The sequence below is a fragment of the Phalacrocorax carbo genome, chromosome 3 (assembly GCF_963921805.1).
Source record: "Phalacrocorax carbo chromosome 3, bPhaCar2.1, whole genome shotgun sequence".
Classification (NCBI taxonomy): Eukaryota; Metazoa; Chordata; class Aves; order Suliformes; family Phalacrocoracidae; genus Phalacrocorax; species Phalacrocorax carbo.
Genome location: NC_087515.1, coordinates 68,198,908 through 68,216,623, shown reverse-complemented (window position 1 = coordinate 68,216,623; position 17,716 = coordinate 68,198,908). Strand labels below are relative to the sequence as shown.

The following is a 17,716-nucleotide window of genomic DNA, read 5'->3' as shown; positions in this document are numbered from 1 at the left end:
GCCTTACATGTTGAGCCCTGCCCAGCCCAACATATCAAAAAATTTCAAAACCCTGCATTACTTCAATATGCACTTTTAAACCTTGTGGTTGAGTAACTTTGCAAGTGAACTCCAGTCCTACTACAAATCACAGGCCTACACAAACAAAGCAAAGTCCAAAAAGAGATAATAGCGTGAGCAAAGGGCAGAATGCGGGTAACAGGGACAAAAGGAAGAAAGCAGGACTTGGAGATCTGAAGGGTCTTGCTCAGCACAGCTGCTGCAGAGGAAAATGAGCGTGAGTTACCTGCTTTCGGTGTTTGTGAAGGAGCTGCCTGGCTGCATTCTCTTCGCTGGGATCTTTATGCCCATGGTTTTACTGCTGCTGCTAATTGCCTACTTCAGGATCAAACTGTTAGAAGGTGAGCCAGGGCTTGGAGGCATTGAGCGGGTAGGCAGACAAAACTTCTCATATAACAGGCTACTGGTAAGCTTGTACCATTAACTAAACTGAAGAGAACTATGATCATAAACAATTTTCTGAATTTGTAGGGCATTTTAGACCATTTTCTATTAAAAAAATTAGAAGAATTTGTTTAGAACTTGGACTGAACCTTCATTTAAAACTCCAGTTTTACATACTGCACTATAGAAGATTTTACTATATTATACTATAGCGGAGGCAACCAAAATAGAGAAAATTAATTTGGTGGCTAAAGTACAGATCATTTTCCTCTGTGATTTCACCGTGCAAGTCTTCAGTGAGACACTTAGCAGCAGTTACACCCTATAACTGGTTGGCTATTGAGTACACTTCTGTGTTATTTCAAAGGCACATTTTTGCTTTTACCTTGTAACTAAACGCACATTTGCCATGTTACCTTTTCTATTTTAAATCAGCTTGTACTAAAAAAAAAAAAATCTACCTTCTGAGTAAACCCAAAACAAGGCACACCCCCACCCAAGTAAATGCACAGTCAGTGCAACGCTTCTGGGTACTGCAAACCGAGGCTGCTCACAGAGCCTGACTGGTCCTGCACAGAAAAGACACTGGGCTACAACCGTGGCAGGCAGGAAGTTTCTTTTAGAAGGGAGACTCCTGTATGTCAGACAGGAGTCAGATGTTTTAATGGGACGATCTTCCCGCCTTCCAGGTTTGGGTCCCAGCTGTAGCGGTAGACTTGCACATGTGCTGCTGTTATTTTAGGTTTCCATCTGCCAAGACCAGCCCTGCCACATGTTTGGATCAGCAGCTTCATCCTTTCTTCCCTTCAGCCCTTCTAAAACCTGTTCTTGCAGGCACTGGGTTAAGTTTGTTCCTCAAATTAGCTGCCTTTTGAAACTTTTCTCCACAGGGAATGTCAGGAGAGCTAAGGCAATATCCTAGATTTCCTCTGTAAAGTTCAGATGCTTCTTGGGACAGCTTGGGAGAACCCTGCCTGGGACAATAGTCCACAGTGTATACACTACAGGTTTCAGCTCTAGCACCTCACCCATTATCTCAAAAACAGAGACTTAGCTAGGGCAGGCAGGACAATCCTGACCACAGGGCTCTGCAGCTAAGTTGAGACATTCACCCTGAGCCAGCCTGAGGTGCATCAGCCCACCAGTGCCAGGCTAGAGAAGAACCCTTACCTAGATGCCAGATCAAGCACTGCAATCTGTACATTCACTAAGTTTGCTCTTGCAGACTTCTGAAATCCTGCAATTTGAGCAATTTAATACAGTTCTAAAAGCAAGAAAGGCCCCATATACCCAGAAATGTAGAAAGAATTAACTTCTTATTTTGTATAACATCTCCAGGCATTTAGACCTGAGGCTTTAACAGAGAGGAAGGGTGTTTGTTCGCATAAAAAGTTACCTTCAGGCTGCTAAAACGCAAACATTTCCTGTTCAAGATGTGCTTTTAGATGCTGAATTAATCAACTAGGGAAGCCTGTTCAGCATTTCAGCATGCCTAACCCAGCACTGCCTTCAGTTATAAATTACTTTTAGAGCAAGGTGCTGACAGTTTTTCACACACTAATAAACAACAACTGAAAACAGTGTGGTGCCAAAACATTGTACAATTCCATATCTATGAGGGAACAGGAAGGCTAAATATTGAGAGCTCTTTCTTGAAAAAGGTTGAAACGGAAGCTAATGTAATTATTGCATTAGACTTTGGATAAAAGCAGGGATTCTCCCTTTCAACAAATAATCGTCTCTGTGTCCATCTGTGATAGTAAGGCATTAGTTATTATGAAATAATCCTGAGATACTACTGAACTCATTCTTATCTGGCGATGCTCTTGCTTTTTCTATTCCAGCTAGGATCAAGCAAATCAGGAAAAGCAGGTGGGTTACAGATCCCATCAGTACAGATATTTTGCTGAGGCTCAGACAATACTTTCATTAAGCCAAAAGAGCCCATCTGAAAAAGTGCACAGATGTTTGCATTCATGCTGCATGATCAACTGCTGAAACAAACTGGCCTGCCCTCTTTGACAGTGCCCATATCCTCCTTAGCTGCACTTTCTGCAGGTCTGTAAATAATCTGCAGAACCAGATGTTAAATCCTCCTTCTCTTAAAGCACAGAATTTTAGCTTTGGATTTGTAGTGAGTTTAAGTAATGATTTCCTAAATTATTTGAGATTAACAATCATGGTTTTAAGAGAGAGAGGGGTGAACGAAGTAGTTCACAGACTAATTTGCCAAAGGAGTGTTGCTTCTGTGCTTCTCTTTTTCATAACTGAGAAGGATGCTTGAGGGAATCATCTGGCTGTTCAGTGCCTCAGGGAAGGAGATTCTTAGTTTGCAGATCACAGGCCTTCTGGCTGGGACTCTCAAGAGGATGTGAAATGAATCCCTGTCTGTTTAATTCTTTGGGCATCACAGTCCCAGCTCTACCTCCAAGCCCTTCTTTTGCTTTATGTGAAACTGCCAGAGTCCAACCTCCCACTTAGGCCTTCAGCCAACTCACACAAATCATCCTGAGCAGCTCCTCCTGCACAGGCAAGCAGAGCCAGCCTCAGCTTAAGACCATCAGGTGAATGAAATGACTAACCACAGATAAGCCTGAGAATAAACTCCTTGAAACGCCAACCCTCCCTCTCTGACAAAACCTCAGAAATTCAGCCTTCTTTAGGTGCCTATTTCCTTAGATCACTGTAAAAAAAACCAAAAAACAAATTTGCATTACTAAAAGCAAGCTTGTCTTCTTTCATTCTCAAATAAGCATTTCATTTTCCTCTGTGCAGCAAGAGAGAGGTTCCATGTAAATATATCAAAACCTACCTTAGTATCATCCCTTCAAGATTCCTTAAAAATAAAACTAAAACCAACAAACAGTCCAGCACACATTTCTCCTGAACAGCTAGCAATGACAAGAGAAGCGAATATCCTGTGACAAAGTGCTTTATGCTAACTGGGCTTTTTCCCCCCCTTTTTTTCTTTCTTCCCTTCCCCGTTTCTCCTTCCAGCTCCAAATATTCTCCAAGCCTCTGACACCACCATCCTGTTCTGAAGATGCCAGGTTATGGGGGCAGAGACAATTTTTCTGTTCTGTTTGTACCACAGGCAGCATCAGGAGGATCAGGGCAGTCTGAGGCTCTCATGGCACTGCCACAGTAAAGCAGAAGGCGAATTGCCAGTACAAGCTAGCTGCTTTCCTTGCTGTTCTTTAAGGATTTTATTCTGATTGTAAGCTGGTAGAGGCAAATGAGAACAGCCTATTTCTGCTGATGTCAACAGAGTTTGTGCCAGCGCTTCACTGGGCATAAGCACAGTCCCAATCTCACATTCGGAAGACTTTCTTCTAGGAGCATGGGCAAACTGATACTAACATGCTACTTATTTTAATAAGATTACTTCTTACTAATATATGCCAGCTCCTTTTCTTTATAAAAATTCACCATAGGTAATTAGCACATTCTTATGGAATTTTGTGTTGCTTGGTTTATTTTTCAGTTAATGAGGAACTGGCCATGGCACAAGATCCTGGAAAGGTCCTCCTGAATTATTATGGGCAGCAGCAGAAACCCAGGAGATCTAGACAAAAAGAAAACTCAAGGACATTTAAGTAGGTCTCACGTCTCAGGAAGCAAGCTTAAACCCAGTACTCAGCTCTTCAGGTTTAAAAATAACCAGCTGTAGATTAATACCACAGAGGAAAACAAAACGGAAAGAAGAAATTAGTGCTGTGCCATACAACAGAAACAGCTGCTGCCATTCAAAAAGGTCACACAACAGTTTTGCTTTCTCACATGAGGCCAAGTAAGCAGTATTTACACAACTCGTCGGACACTGGAGACCTCCTGCAACGCACTCTATCAGTTCCCTTACATGACACAGGGTTTGCAGGGAGGGAAAACACTTTGCTCACTAGCCCTTCCCTAGCCTACTGAGAAGAAAGCTATATAACAAGCTCCTGAGAGAGCTGAGCTGGCATATACAAGGAAGGCAGTCTTTTTAAATTGAAGATGCATAAATAGCAAGTTCATATCATGCACTGACATCTAGGAAACGGAGAAGGGTGATGAAGGAGAACTGACTGTTTTTATTAGCTTGTACACTTTGGGAAAGCTTGTAGGTTTTCTAAAGTATGATTTCCATAGAACCTGGAGCAAAATATAACAGTGATGGGAAACAAAAGGACTTTTCTCTGCTGACTGACCATGTCAAATTTTGAAATTATGAAAAGATTCAGTGTTCCGTAAACCAGTTATTATTCTGATTTGACAAATGGATGATCTTTCAAATAAAAAAACCCCATAACTGTGGAGTTTTCTTTTTTTTCATATTTGTCAAACAAAAAAAAAACCTCCCGCCCCTCCACCCCCACCCCATGAACTGTAGATGTACAAATTTTGGAGCATCTCAGATTTTTGTGGGCCATCTGCCATAGCCAATGCAATTCAAACTGTTTGAAAGTACTATTGCCTTTTGGCTTCTCTGCTTCTGACTCTCAAGTTTAAACCCAAACTGATAAAGAATAAGAAGTGACTATTATCACTGTCCTTGATATTTCCTGTCCCTATCTGCTACCAATTGCTGTCTGCAATTACCTTTCATTATAGCTGTTTGTCATTACCTACCCTGAGAATAGAGTGGATAATGCCTTGTCTGAGATCAGGTCTCACAGACTTTTAAGAACACCTTTGCATCATTTTGTAAACACACTAATGAGGCCACAACCACAGGTTTAAGAAACACTAATTCGTTGAAGTCTACGAGAAGAAAACAGGAGTCAAACAGCAAGTACCTTTATTATATGTAACAGTCCTCTATGGCATCTTAATACTGTCCTATTTTTTAAAATACATAATTTATCACACTGGTTTACATCTATGCAAATTACATAGAACACATTGCATTGAACAGGTGACAACCCAACTGTTACTTGGAAAGAGCTACCTGTACATTTTGTATAGTACAAGTAAAGGTTAGGATGCGTAAATGCAAGTACCTCTAACTACATCTAGTAGTCTCTATTTAGGCTCCCAAAAGAATTACCTATGAAAGTGCAAAGTACTTTGTAGTTGCATCTGAAATCAGCAGAAGGTGGGGTGGAAAAAGCCAGGCATTTATTCAGAAGTCACAGCATTAAGATGAACAGCAAAAGTTAAATACAAGATAAACACACAGACTTTGACTTCAAAGGAAGCAACCCTGTAAGAGAACCACAGCAAAACCTAGAAGAGTAAAGATAGTAAAAGCAAGTTTATCTCAGTCAGCTGGCAGGGGAATCTGCAGTTCAGCTGCAGGGCTCCCCACCTCCAGCTGGCAATTCAGCTCAGATACCCATTAACAGGGTCTCGGTGCGTTTCAAGATGCCCTACCTGCGATCATGCTGGAAGTCCTTTCCCAATGTTTTGGAACCAAAAGGCTGAAGACACTTTTCTTCTCATTTTGCTCTTTGTATAAACTTGTTCTTCCCGGGGGAGAAGCGCTTGTGGACTTGTGTGGTCCTTCAGGTCCTAAGCTTCACACTAGATGTTTCATTTGACTAGCAAAAAACATGATGCGTTTCAGGGAGCAAAAGGAAAGAATCGCTGCAAAGGCAGCTCTCAGATAGTAAATCACAGTAGGTCCTTACCACCCAGCTCCTGATTGGACCTTATATGCATAGCTGCTCGGGACACTGGGGAGCACCTGCTCCCTCACCTCCTCTCATATCTGGACTTTTAATATTGCCTGGCAGGCCTAGTCCAAAGCAGTGCATGCCTTCTTTATACCTAGTACATCCAGGCTTGACTGTAAAGACAGAGAGTCTCAAAAGATCTTAATGTTGGCCTACTCGTACCTCTAGCGAACTCCGCTCAAGTACTTTAAGCGCGTGCACTAAGCAAACAAAATAATGCTCTCATTGAAAGATCTGTCATGATCCCATGAAAGCAGTGATGATGGAAAAGAATATGATGCTTTGTTTCATTTTTGATGTTTCTAAGCTTAGATCTACGTCATTATGTATTTAAGGTTCACTGAAAAAACTAGCGTTATTGCAGTGTCAGAAGTGTATTTATTAATACTTATGTGACACAGAGATTGAAATGTAAAACAAAGATTCTTAAGAAAAGTGGTCTTAACTCATACAGGTATTATTAACACAGACAAAAAGGTCTGTTCTTCTTACACAGGTAATGGTTTCTTCAGTATCAATGTTTCTGTAGGCTGTAATGTTAGAGGTCAAACACACTGCAGATAGAGGTCCAGAAGTCAAAGCCAGGTATAATATGGTGTCTAAGGAGAGAGATCTGAAAGTTTCATTCTAATGATCCACCTCTGCTTACAGCTGTCTCACCTAGAAAAACCATGGAACAGAATCAGTGAACCTGACTACTGGCCTCCTGCCATGACTCTGCTCTGTTACCTCCCCAGAGGTATATTATTTCATTATTTGCTATGTAAGTGTCCAACAGTTTCCTCAGAAGCAGCTGATATAGATCCTTGCAACACACAGGACGTGCTGCCAACTGACTCAGTGTCCTGTTCTATCGAACAGTTCCTGTTTTCCTACATAATCCTTAGACAACACATTTTTGCTTTCTAAGTAGACCAGCAGCTTTGAAGTGAAAAGGAGTCCATTCTTCAGCCCTGCCAGTGGAACTACTATTTACCTGAGTACATTAACTTCTGTAATATTGATATCTTTCAAGAAAACCTTTAACTACTCTATGTAATATATTCTTTCCTCTTCTTTTATTAACTACAATCTACACAACCCTCTGCCAGGAAGTTGAGACAGCTGCTGCAAAGAATTGACTTTTTACATTTAAGAAAGATGCTGCCGATAGAAAAGCAGTGATCTTGGATATTGATCAGAGGTTAAAGGAATTGTAACACCCCCCTCCCCATCCAACTCCAAACACCCATTCCCCCACCACGCAAGAAAAGATTGGCCTGGACAAATGTAAGGATACAGAACTGCAGTTCAGCAAGTCTTACCACAATATAAAACTGGTTTTGTTGATGTCACAAAATGACTAAGAATAGAGAGTTTAAAATGTGGAAAAGTGAGATCACTCTTTAACAGCACTTTACTGTAAAACAGTGATATGGAGACTGAAAAGAACACTGTACAGATATTAGGTAATAATTCTAACAGAAAGACACTAGATGCCTTTGACACAACTGCTTGTTGAGCCGCAACCGCTAACATGTAGGAGGATCCGAAATTCAAGTCTCAGTAACACATCATGAAAATCCTCAGGCCTTGCTGGTTTTGGTTCCTCTACTGAATAGTGTCAAGAAATCTGTTTTCATGCTACCAGCATGAAACACATCATGGTATCCTACATAAATCCTTTGAAAACGAAAAATATGTATTTAAATAACACCATAGAACTAAGCCTTTGTCCGGGTGAATTATAAAAGCATTCTCCAACTATATATGAGAACAGTGATTGCAAGGAAATAATTTGTCTTCAATTATTGTTATCACTGAGGCGTCCTGTCTTCCTTTCACTAGCAGTAATGCGAAGGTGGGATTCCACTCCATCTACAGCCAGTAAGCATGTTTAAAACCTTCCTGCCTATCTGTGATTGCTTCCTATTCACCTCCCAGAGCAGAATTTAAAGCCTCAACATTTAAGTAGGAAATGCACAGAGAAAGGTGATAAGAATGATAAAGGATTGTGGAACAGCTTGTGGCTGGGGAACGATTGAAGAGAGAATGACTGTTGGGTGCCTCTCCTAGTACCAGCAGCAGTGCTATCAAATGCAGCTAGCACAGGCAGGTTCAAAAGAAAAAAGTAGTAGTTTGTTTTTTTTTTTCCTTAAGACACATGGGATGGTGAAAATGTCTGCCAGAGGAATTTTTTTAAAAAGCAATTAGGCATAAATCCACAGAGGCTGATAAATATGAGACACACATAGACCAGTTGAAAATTGCTGAAAGCTGTAAGAATATTTGGGGAAGTACTACTTCCCAGTACGGTACTTACCCTTACGCACACCCCTGGGCAACCACCAGAAGCCTCAGAGACAGGAACCTGGGAGTGCCAGTCATTTACCCTGGCCCGGGCCAGCCACTCACATATACTTACCCTCCACGGACTCTTGTAGGATTTGCTTCACACCAAACAGAATAATTCAACACTGCAGGTATTAGAAGCATTTCTAGCGCTTGCAACATGTACTAATATTACTAATCCAAGTATCTTTAAAATTGCAGTATAAAAAAAACCAAACAACTGGGCAGGCTGAAAATTGAAACAGTTTCACACCTTCCAGAGGCGTAGCTGGGTCACCAGCGCAGGACGCCAGCTGCTTCAAGCAGCCCACATGCCGAAAAGCTGAGAAGCTCCCGCTGTGTCCTGACCAAGGTACAGTTAGTTGGCATTCTGATCGCTATCAAATCTCAAACTCTGACCTCTGTCATAGTATGTCATTCATTTTATTCCATCTAGTTGATTTCTTCTGCAGCCAAACCAAAAGCTGCCATTCAGCTTGAGTTGTCAAACAGAAGAATAAGCAATAAATCTTGTGGGCTTTTTTTTTTCTTTTCAAGTCTGTCACCAGAGTGTCTTGCTTGTCCTTTATGAAACCTTAATCTAGGAAACAATCTGCAGAACAATTCCAACATCTATTATGAACCCTTAGGTGATCATGATTAAAAAGGAAGATGTGTTAAGTATTTTTGTGTAGGATCCACATGACTCACTTTTCTCAGTATTTAAGCAGAATTAATTACTGAAATTTCCTCTCATTAAATGGGCCTCTAATTGTATTTAAAATTGCCGATGTATTATAAAGCCAGCTTGGGAAGCGCCTCGAGAACAATTTCTTTGGTTGCATGTCGCAGGCTTTGCTACAGATATATTTAAAAAAGCAACAACGAAAACTCAGACTTGCACAATATTCCAGAACATTTGAATAATTACATACAACTAGAATCTGTAAAACTTCACTATTTTTAGGACCGATCACACTCCGGGCTTCAGTTTTTCTGCATGACAATGGTTGTTTAATTAGTACATGTTTAACCAATGGAAGTGACAGCTATGCACAAGCCATGCTGACCTGAAAGCACTATTAATTTTTCCCTGACAAAAGGTTTTGACTGCTATTTGAAGAAACAGAGCTCTGAGTGAAAGCAATATTGTTTTCAATATTATATTTGTGATTAAGGATTAAATACAGTTGCAATAAAACCCAGTATTGATCTAGTGTCTAACAAATCAGAAAGACCCAAACCAATAAGGAACTGAAGCAAAATGTTTTCCACCCACCAAGCAAGTTCTGCAACTAATACTACATCATATCAAAAATACCTCAAAGATTTTATAAAGCTTTTAAAAAGCTTGTTACACACTTCTGTAAATAAAAAAAAAATCATTAAAACATCTTCTTAAACACATATATCTCCATTCTGACCTCCACTTACATATCCCAGACTTGCTACGTCCTTGCCCACCTCTGTGCTCATGCGCAGTGCTGCCTTAGTGTTCTTATTAGGTTGGGTGGGGTTCTCCTCCCCTTTTTGAAAGGCAGAATTCTCTGCTTGTGAAGAAAACCAGGTCAGAAAATTATCTGCTATTCTTCAGGGTAACGTGGGATGTAATTGAGAACACCTATATGCAGACATAAATCAATGTCTTGGTTACTGTTGTCTTATGTTATCCAAATTGTATGAAGCCAGAACTAATAGGCATTTCTGTTGGGCAAGCATGCTGACAGATGGCAGCAGTGTAATCTGCGAGTAACACCAAAAATACATTGCTCAGAAATTAAAAAGAACGTACTGAAAAGCATTATGATTTGCTTTGTTACTTGAAAATCACAGTACATCCTAACTCAATGAACTCAGTAAAACCACTTACAGACTGAGGGGCATTTTAACTTGCACTGGGCTGTCCAAATCTCATCTTTTTTGGCATCTGAAGATTTCTTCTCTGAACCACAGAAAGCGGGGTGATTATTGGAAGATGACTGAAAAACACTGATACTTTAGTATCAGTATTAGGAGCCAGACAATTGTGCCACCCCTCTGGCAGCCCTGGAGACTGCTTGTACTAATCCTTGCTTTTCAAGCTTCTGTAGCATCTACAATTGCAGTTCTCTCAGCTGACTTGCTCACTGTAAATATCTTCCAAGTTTATGTCTCCAGTGCCAAAAGTAATACAGAGAATAAACAACTTTATTTTATAACAGAATTACAGAAAGCAAAATATCACTTAATACAACTTCAAGCTGCTATAAATCTAATTTGGCATTTTAACTATACACAGAGTCAACAGCAAAAAACCTCCCAAACAACGAACCCCCCCTGCAAGAACAAAATAAAAATAAAATCCAAGATAATTAACAGGTTTTCTCAATGGCAGTCTGAAATGATGGTACTGTCTTATTACTTTATGAATGAAGTCCATCGTACACTTTTACTCAGTATCCTAAAAACCTGCGTTAACCATTAGACGAAGCATCTGAAACATATACCTTCTCAATAACAGAAATGTCAGTACTAACATGGAGACAGTGAGGTTTAATAGAAAGCGAGCGTCCTACAAGTATTCAAATAATGGAAGTGTTGAAGTTTGGACACAGTAAGAAAAAAAAAAAGCACTAAGGTTTTAAGCTGCCTAGATCATCTCTTGTTGGAAGAGAAAGATACTTTGTTCTTCCTTCTTTCCTTATCTGGAATGCTGCAGACAGCAAAAAGTCTGCAGAAAGTTGAGCATTGGCACCAAAGTGCAAAAAGAACACAGTGCTCAGTCAGAAGAAATGTGTCTGCAACTCCTTCTCCTCTATAGACTGCCACACCATCTCTGCTCCACAGAGAGGAGAATCTTAGAACAGAAAGAGTTACAGAGATATCAATATAAAATTTATCCAAAGAAATATATTTTTTCAAATTTTAGGAAATGTTGTATTTTTTTATAAAAATCTTTGTTATGCGATACCATATATTTACCTGAATAATCTGAAAAAAATATCTGTAAATTACTCCAGTAAGAGATTTCACTTGAAATATTTGGAAAAAACTAGATCTAAATTAGTTAAGATCCCCCTTCCTGCACAATTACCACCTGCTCCAGTGAACAATGCTTTCCAGAATGCTTTTTTGTTCACTTTCATGCAATTAAGAATCAGCCTCAAAAATACAAGTATTTGTGCAAAAGAAGATCATACCCTCTAAAACTTCATTTTAAAAAATCTAAGATTGTTAAGAAGTGGTTATAAAAAAATAAACAAGAAAGACTGTAAGGGAATATAGACCAAAGATGTTAAAATGGAGTTTGGTATTGGCATTAAGTCTTGAACATCTGGTCACCGTTGCTAGGCTTGGTGAATTCGGTAGAGTAGTGATGACTTGGAATGATTACAGTTCTTCACGGCCATGATCACGGTCAGTATCATTTGTACTTCTGGAAGAAAAAGCGGGGGGAAATTACATAAGCATTCATAATGGATACTATGTAAACATCACATCATCGGTGTCAAAAGTCATTTCTCCCACATACGTTTTGGGGGAAGGTTAGTTCATTAAAAAAAGTCGCATTAATTAAAGCCTGCTTCAGTCACGAGGTAAACAGTAATTCGGTTTCTTTTAGTGTTTTTCTTGCTTTGGTGCAAGTAAGCAATTTTCTCCCTCCCCCAAATTATGGTATTTTAGTCGTCACCTCTTGCACAATTTATTGCAAATTTTAATCCACAGCCTAGTGCATAAATAAAAAATGAACACATTTGTTCAATTAATAATCCCTCAGAATCAGTGTAATATCTCTTACTTTTATCTGAGAAAAAAGTCTACACAAACAATACTGCTGTAATCATCAGGGCAGAGCTCTCACTACCTTAGAAACAACCAAGCAAGATTCATGGCAGTACTCTGCTGCCTAAACACAACTGACTAAAGCCATTTCTGCAGTCCCACCTGCCCTTCAGTTACTGCTACAGGAGGGCATAGGTCTCTTGGTGGTCCAAGCTGCAGAAAGATACTCAAGGCACTTCAGGTGACCGTGTTTAGACAACTAGATTTTTTCCTTAATGATTAACTGAAAGGCATCATCAGTCAAACAAGTCACCAGGTCTCATACAAGAACAGCACAGTGAAATGTCTTCATGTTAGTCCTCTGTTACTCTCACAAACAGTTCAACCAAGAACTGTAAAGCAATTGGCAAAGTCAGACAAGAACATCTAATACTCTCTGATACACTGCAAATACCCTTCCACAATGTATGTATTTCTCCAAGAAGCAAAAAGCTACCCTCAGACAGAATCAATTCTTCAAATGTTTTTTCTGATTAAAGTTTTTAAAAAGTAGTTACGTATTTGATGAAGGAACAGAATCAACTTTGCAGTTAGTCACTAATGTAGAAATGTGGTGCAAACCTGCCAAGGTTGCTTCTTCCTCTCATGACACAGCCCCTTCAAGAGAGATGTTTTAATTACTTATATGGGATAGATTATGTTGCACACTGATTTGAAATATACTTTTTTGGATTAAGTTAGCATGAAGCAACTGGCACATTCTGCACAAATGTAACAGAAGAGCCAATCCCTGCTCCCAAGACCTTTAAATTCATACTGATTAATAATAAATTAAAAATGTGGTGGTAGCACATATTATAATGGCAAATGCTTGCAAATCAAAATGATCTGTTCTGCTGCCTCACTGTATCTTTCTACCCTAGGTGCTGCTATGTAAATGCTGAACATATGAGAAGGATGGTTTGAGCATGCATTTTTAACATCGCTGTGTACCAAGGGACCAGTGAAACTACCTAAACCACAGGCATTCCTCTTGCTACAAACTAACAGTTCTCAAAAGCAATGCAGATTTTTCCAAGCCCTCCTGGAGTTGCCTATAACCAGTGCAACAGCAGATTTATTCAGTGTTCATTCTGGTCCTTCTATTGGATACATCAAGTGGAGCAGGTGATTTTGTTTTGTTCTTCCCTTTTTCATTCCTAGAAATGAGGGCCTAGCAAACTGACATTCCTTCAAATACCTCTGTCAACAAATAAGGGGCTTTAAAACTTGAGTTTGCAATGCATTTACCTCCTTGCCTGGGAAAATGATGAAAGGTTAAATATGTCAATGTTCTTAGGATTAAGAATTAGCTGACTAAATTAAAATACCTGAGTGTGCCCTTTCACTACAGGGAAACTGCACATAGCCTTCCCATGAAAGGAGCAAGGTGTAAGGAAAGGACTGTAATTCTACAGGTAAACAGAAAAATGTGACACATTCTTCATGTTTTGCAGAAATTCCCCAAACTCACTTCAATATAAAGTACTACAACTTGACCAAACATCATAGAAAATGCCATGAGACTACTGTCACAAAACTGGGAAACATATACAGGAAAATTAAAATTAATACCAGATTGGACACACGATAAAAATTCTTATACTAACAGTCTACTATTAGTGCCCGTTTCAACTCACCATATGTCAAACGCGAACCATATTTTTCAAGCCTTTTATTACAGAAGGCAACAGAAAACTGACGCTACATTTTCCTATGTTAATTATATACATAACCTTACCTGAAGTGTTTGCTTGAGGGCATTTTTGATTTTACTCTTCATCTTCCTCAGCAAGTTCAGTTTCTTTGTGCACCACCACTCTTGTGACAGACATGTCAGGGTGCTGTTCTTTGGCTTCCTTGATTGCCTGGGCCAGGGCCTGCAAATATATTTGGAATGTGTAACTCAACAACAGCAAAAGGACATTAATGTGGGGTGAGAGAATGGGAGAGTAGCATTGGAGATCTTGGTTATAGTTGTTCAGAACTCTAAATTCCCGAAATTGAGAGGGCTCAGAGGTAAAAAACAAAACAAAAACAAACAAAAATAAACAACCCCAACCAAAACCCAAACCCAATCAACCCCAAAACACAAAACCCAACCAGAAAAACCCAAAACCACTATGGTAAAAATTTACCAAAATTTCCAGGAAGTAACAAATAACCATAAAGTTATCCTGTAACTTTTCTAGCTCATTTCAGGAGCCAAAAAGTATTCTGGAACAGATGTAGCGAATGAAGACTTAACAATGATGTACACAGCACAGAAAAATAAGAGTTCCTTTCAGTTTCCTGGACAAAATGGGAAGATACTTTGGCACGTGTACTAAGGATGGTACTGAAACTCTGGAAGAAAATCACAATAGAAATTTCCTCCTCAGAACAAGAATCTCCTTTTTTGCCTTTTACTAATTTAAGAGAACATTCATTTAACTCAGGGAAGTGTAATTACAAGTATTACTCAGTTTCTTGCAATCCCTCCTCCACGTTTTAAGAAATTTTATCTTAAGAGATGTACGTAGCTGGCAGTTGGACTAGATAATCATTGTAGGTCCCTTCCAACTGAAATGTTCTATTTTACTCTACACAAGGCTTTACAGTCACCCACATAAGAGCACCTTCTGAGGCAGAAGAGGCGAAAGAGCACTTGGAACCTTCTATTCCTTCCCCTGATCTGAATCATATTTCAGTGATCTGCATCGCTGTTGGAACCCAACACAAGGAAAAAAAAGCCCAGAGAAACTGGAAGGCATTCTGAGGCAACAATAAGCTCACTGTTCACCTTAGTATCAACCACAACTAAAAAAGCCCAAATACACTGCAAGGAGCAAGAAAAAAATTTTTCCTGTTTTATGTATATGTATATATATATTACACACATATATATCTATATTAACTATTAAAAGATTTATCTTCATTTCGAAAAGTGACATTTTCCTGAGCCATAACGGGTAAGTGGGAGAAGAAATAACTAACTCTGAAGAGTCATTGAAAACACCAACATTAGCCACCTTAACTATATGATAATGAATCGGAAGTCCTGTTGAGGAAATAAGTACAGAAGAACACACGGCGTGCATAGATACAATACTGATGTTTGCTGATGTATTCATCCTAATTTTCTATTATTTTGTCTTTCACTATATGCCAAGTGTAATCTCTGTAGTACAAATGAGGATTTAAAAGAAAGTGCCTGCTGAGATTTAAGAATCAGTGCTTATAATCAGACCGTAAACAATGAAAAAACCTTAAGCCTGTAACTTAAATTACAAGTAATATAAGCTTTGTATTCTGAAACTCCAAATTAAAGTATTATTGTACTATTGAAAAGTGTTTTAGTGAGGTAGGGAGCTAAAAGACAAAAGAATAAAATTCCACCATGTGGTTTGTGCATCCAAATAGTTCCATATCCACTGAAGAAAAACTGTTAGAGATTTCTTAAATCTGTTAAAAGTTGCTCACTGCCGCTTTAAACTTTAGTGATTAAAATCATATTTTGTACTTCCTTTTTTTATAATCTAATTTTTTACTTCATTACCCACTTGTCTCAAAACAAAGAAGGGCTTAGAGAACAGTTTTACTAAAGCACTGTCTGGTATGCTAAAGGTATTGTGTCATCTTTCCGGATGTCTGAAGTGGTCAAGGCAAACAAGAACCATGCCTGATGCTGAACAGCTCTGTCATGTAATGATGAGTTTCAAGAAGAGATTCAACTTGTCAAGAGCCACTTTCTGGGGGCAGATCAAAATATGAAATGAAATTCCCCAAGAGCTCTTTAAATTAAATCCTGTTATGTTGATTTCTGTAATTTTCATAGAGTTAGAACTGGATTCACTGCAACTTTATGTAAGAGGTAGGCTTTTCCTTTTAGATTATCCAGTGACTGTTGATCGACTGTGTTGCTATAGTTCCTTAGATGAGAAACAATAAAAAAAACTGTAATCATCACTACAAAGAAGAGATTAATTGAGGAAGTGCAATTTTTTTCTGTGTACTGATTAAATTCAGCCTTCTTAATCAGGCAGGCAAAAGTGATTTTAACCTTAGAAACTAAGACGTTGTAAAATACTGCTTTAGTACCGATAGAGATGAAAGGTACTTAAATAATTGATCTGCTGGAATCTTATGTCTCTTATACAGAATTCTATAAATTCAACCCAAATACTACTTATTAAATTAAAGCATTTTGCACTTCAATGTATTTCAAAGCTTTCAGCCAAAATGAGCGCTGCATTCAGATGTTGCTGATGCAATGCAGTAGAGACTCCCATCCATCCAGATTAATGCATCAAAATAAGATTATTTTAGTAATGCTTTTCTTCCCAAATGGCAAAAGCAGCACTAAACAAATCAGGTCTCTTCCAAAAAAAGCAACCCCTTTAAAAATTGTAAGAAATCCATTCATATGATCTGCAATGCAAAGTTACAAATGCTGTTTGTCTTTCAGTTATATTCTAAAGTCTCCTTATTCACAAAACATGATCGCTTAGCAACTTTGCCACAATTAACAGTCACAGGGTCTTCTATGCCCTCTTATTCAACTTCTCTACCTTCCTCCCATTTCAGGTTTCTGAAATATCATCTAGATCTCACTGGACTACAAAAAGCACATTGTAAGTGTTAACAGCTTACACACTCACCTCATCATGGTCAATATCTGCATCTCCAGTAATGACAATGCGCTTCTCAATTCTTGTCTCTGATACCCCACCTTTTACCATCTACACACAGCACAAAAAAAAGGAAGAAAACATCCTTTCTAATTATTCCATATTGCCAGAAAGCGCTCCTTTCTGTCACACTGAAGCAAATATATTTCTGTAACCGACTTGCAATTAGTAGTGAATATTCTTGGTGCTAAACCATCCTTTCCTTTTTCAGTTACACAGGTAGTCACATTCTAGTAATTGCTAAACTTGATAAAAAACAACTAATAGATAATTGCCTCTGTTACTAGAGCCCAAGTTTGAACAGATCGAGATAGGCAAACTGGAATTCCAGCTTCTTCCCCTACACCAATCTGGCAACAAGGGAATTCCAGGATTCTTTTCTTTGATTTCAACCCATCTATCATGGGACTCTTCTCAGTCTCTGAAGACCTTCTATGCCATTAAATAGAAAGATGATTTGGTTTTCAGTTCTGCTGTTCATGGACCTCAGTGATATATTTTCAATATATTTCACATTGCTGATGGAAATAATTTTGTGCTTTGCTTCTTCATTTCCCACTCTAATGATTAAAACATTTTATCTTACAGAAGAATTCTCACAGAAACAACATTACATGCCTTTTTTTTTTTTTAAATTGACCTTTATAAGAGAAAAGAACAAACTACTACTTAAGATACACTGACCATATTAGAAAAGATCCAAGATGATTGTGTTAAGAAAACCATTAGAATATTAAAACTATTTTGGCATGTTCCTTATCAATAATGAACAGTTTAGGATGTAAAATAAAAAGTTTAGAAAAGTCAGTCTTTTGAATCAGCGATAAGCAGTCT

The 17,716-nt window shown here is 38.7% G+C and overlaps 2 protein-coding genes and 1 long non-coding RNA gene across 16 annotated transcripts in view; 2 read left to right on the top strand and 1 right to left on the bottom strand.

Annotated features, from left to right (window-relative positions):
* Window positions 1-200: 200 nt before the first annotated feature.
* On the top strand, window positions 201-4,740 carry SMLR1 (small leucine rich protein 1). Its single transcript, XM_064447297.1, has 2 exons — window positions 201-401; window positions 3,929-4,740. The coding sequence occupies exons 1-2, from the start codon at window positions 272-274 to the stop codon at window positions 4,042-4,044; spliced, it is 246 nt and encodes an 81-aa protein (XP_064303367.1). The 5' UTR covers window positions 201-271; the 3' UTR covers window positions 4,045-4,740.
* Window positions 4,741-8,645: 3,905 nt separating this feature from the next.
* Window positions 8,646-16,858, top strand: LOC135312597 (uncharacterized). The gene is made up of 4 exons (XR_010372206.1): window positions 8,646-8,784; window positions 13,097-13,340; window positions 14,405-16,065; window positions 16,779-16,858. It is a non-coding gene; the product is annotated as an uncharacterized LOC135312597 (long non-coding RNA).
* EPB41L2 (erythrocyte membrane protein band 4.1 like 2) overlaps window positions 10,581-17,716 on the bottom strand; it is a 122,429-nt gene continuing 115,293 nt past the window's right edge. For 13 of the 14 annotated variants that reach the window (XM_064447296.1, XM_064447283.1, XM_064447292.1 and 10 more), the window contains 3 exons: window positions 16,853-16,933; window positions 13,954-14,092; window positions 10,581-11,826 (listed from right to left, as the gene is read on the bottom strand). In XM_064447296.1, the coding sequence (XP_064303366.1) occupies window positions 13,985-14,092; window positions 16,853-16,933 (189 nt within the window). In that variant the 3' untranslated portion in view covers window positions 10,581-11,826; window positions 13,954-13,984. Of the gene's footprint in view, window positions 11,827-12,794; window positions 12,831-13,953; window positions 14,093-16,852; window positions 16,934-17,716 lie in introns of all 14 variants that reach the window. The other variant, XR_010372205.1, reaches the window with a different exon arrangement.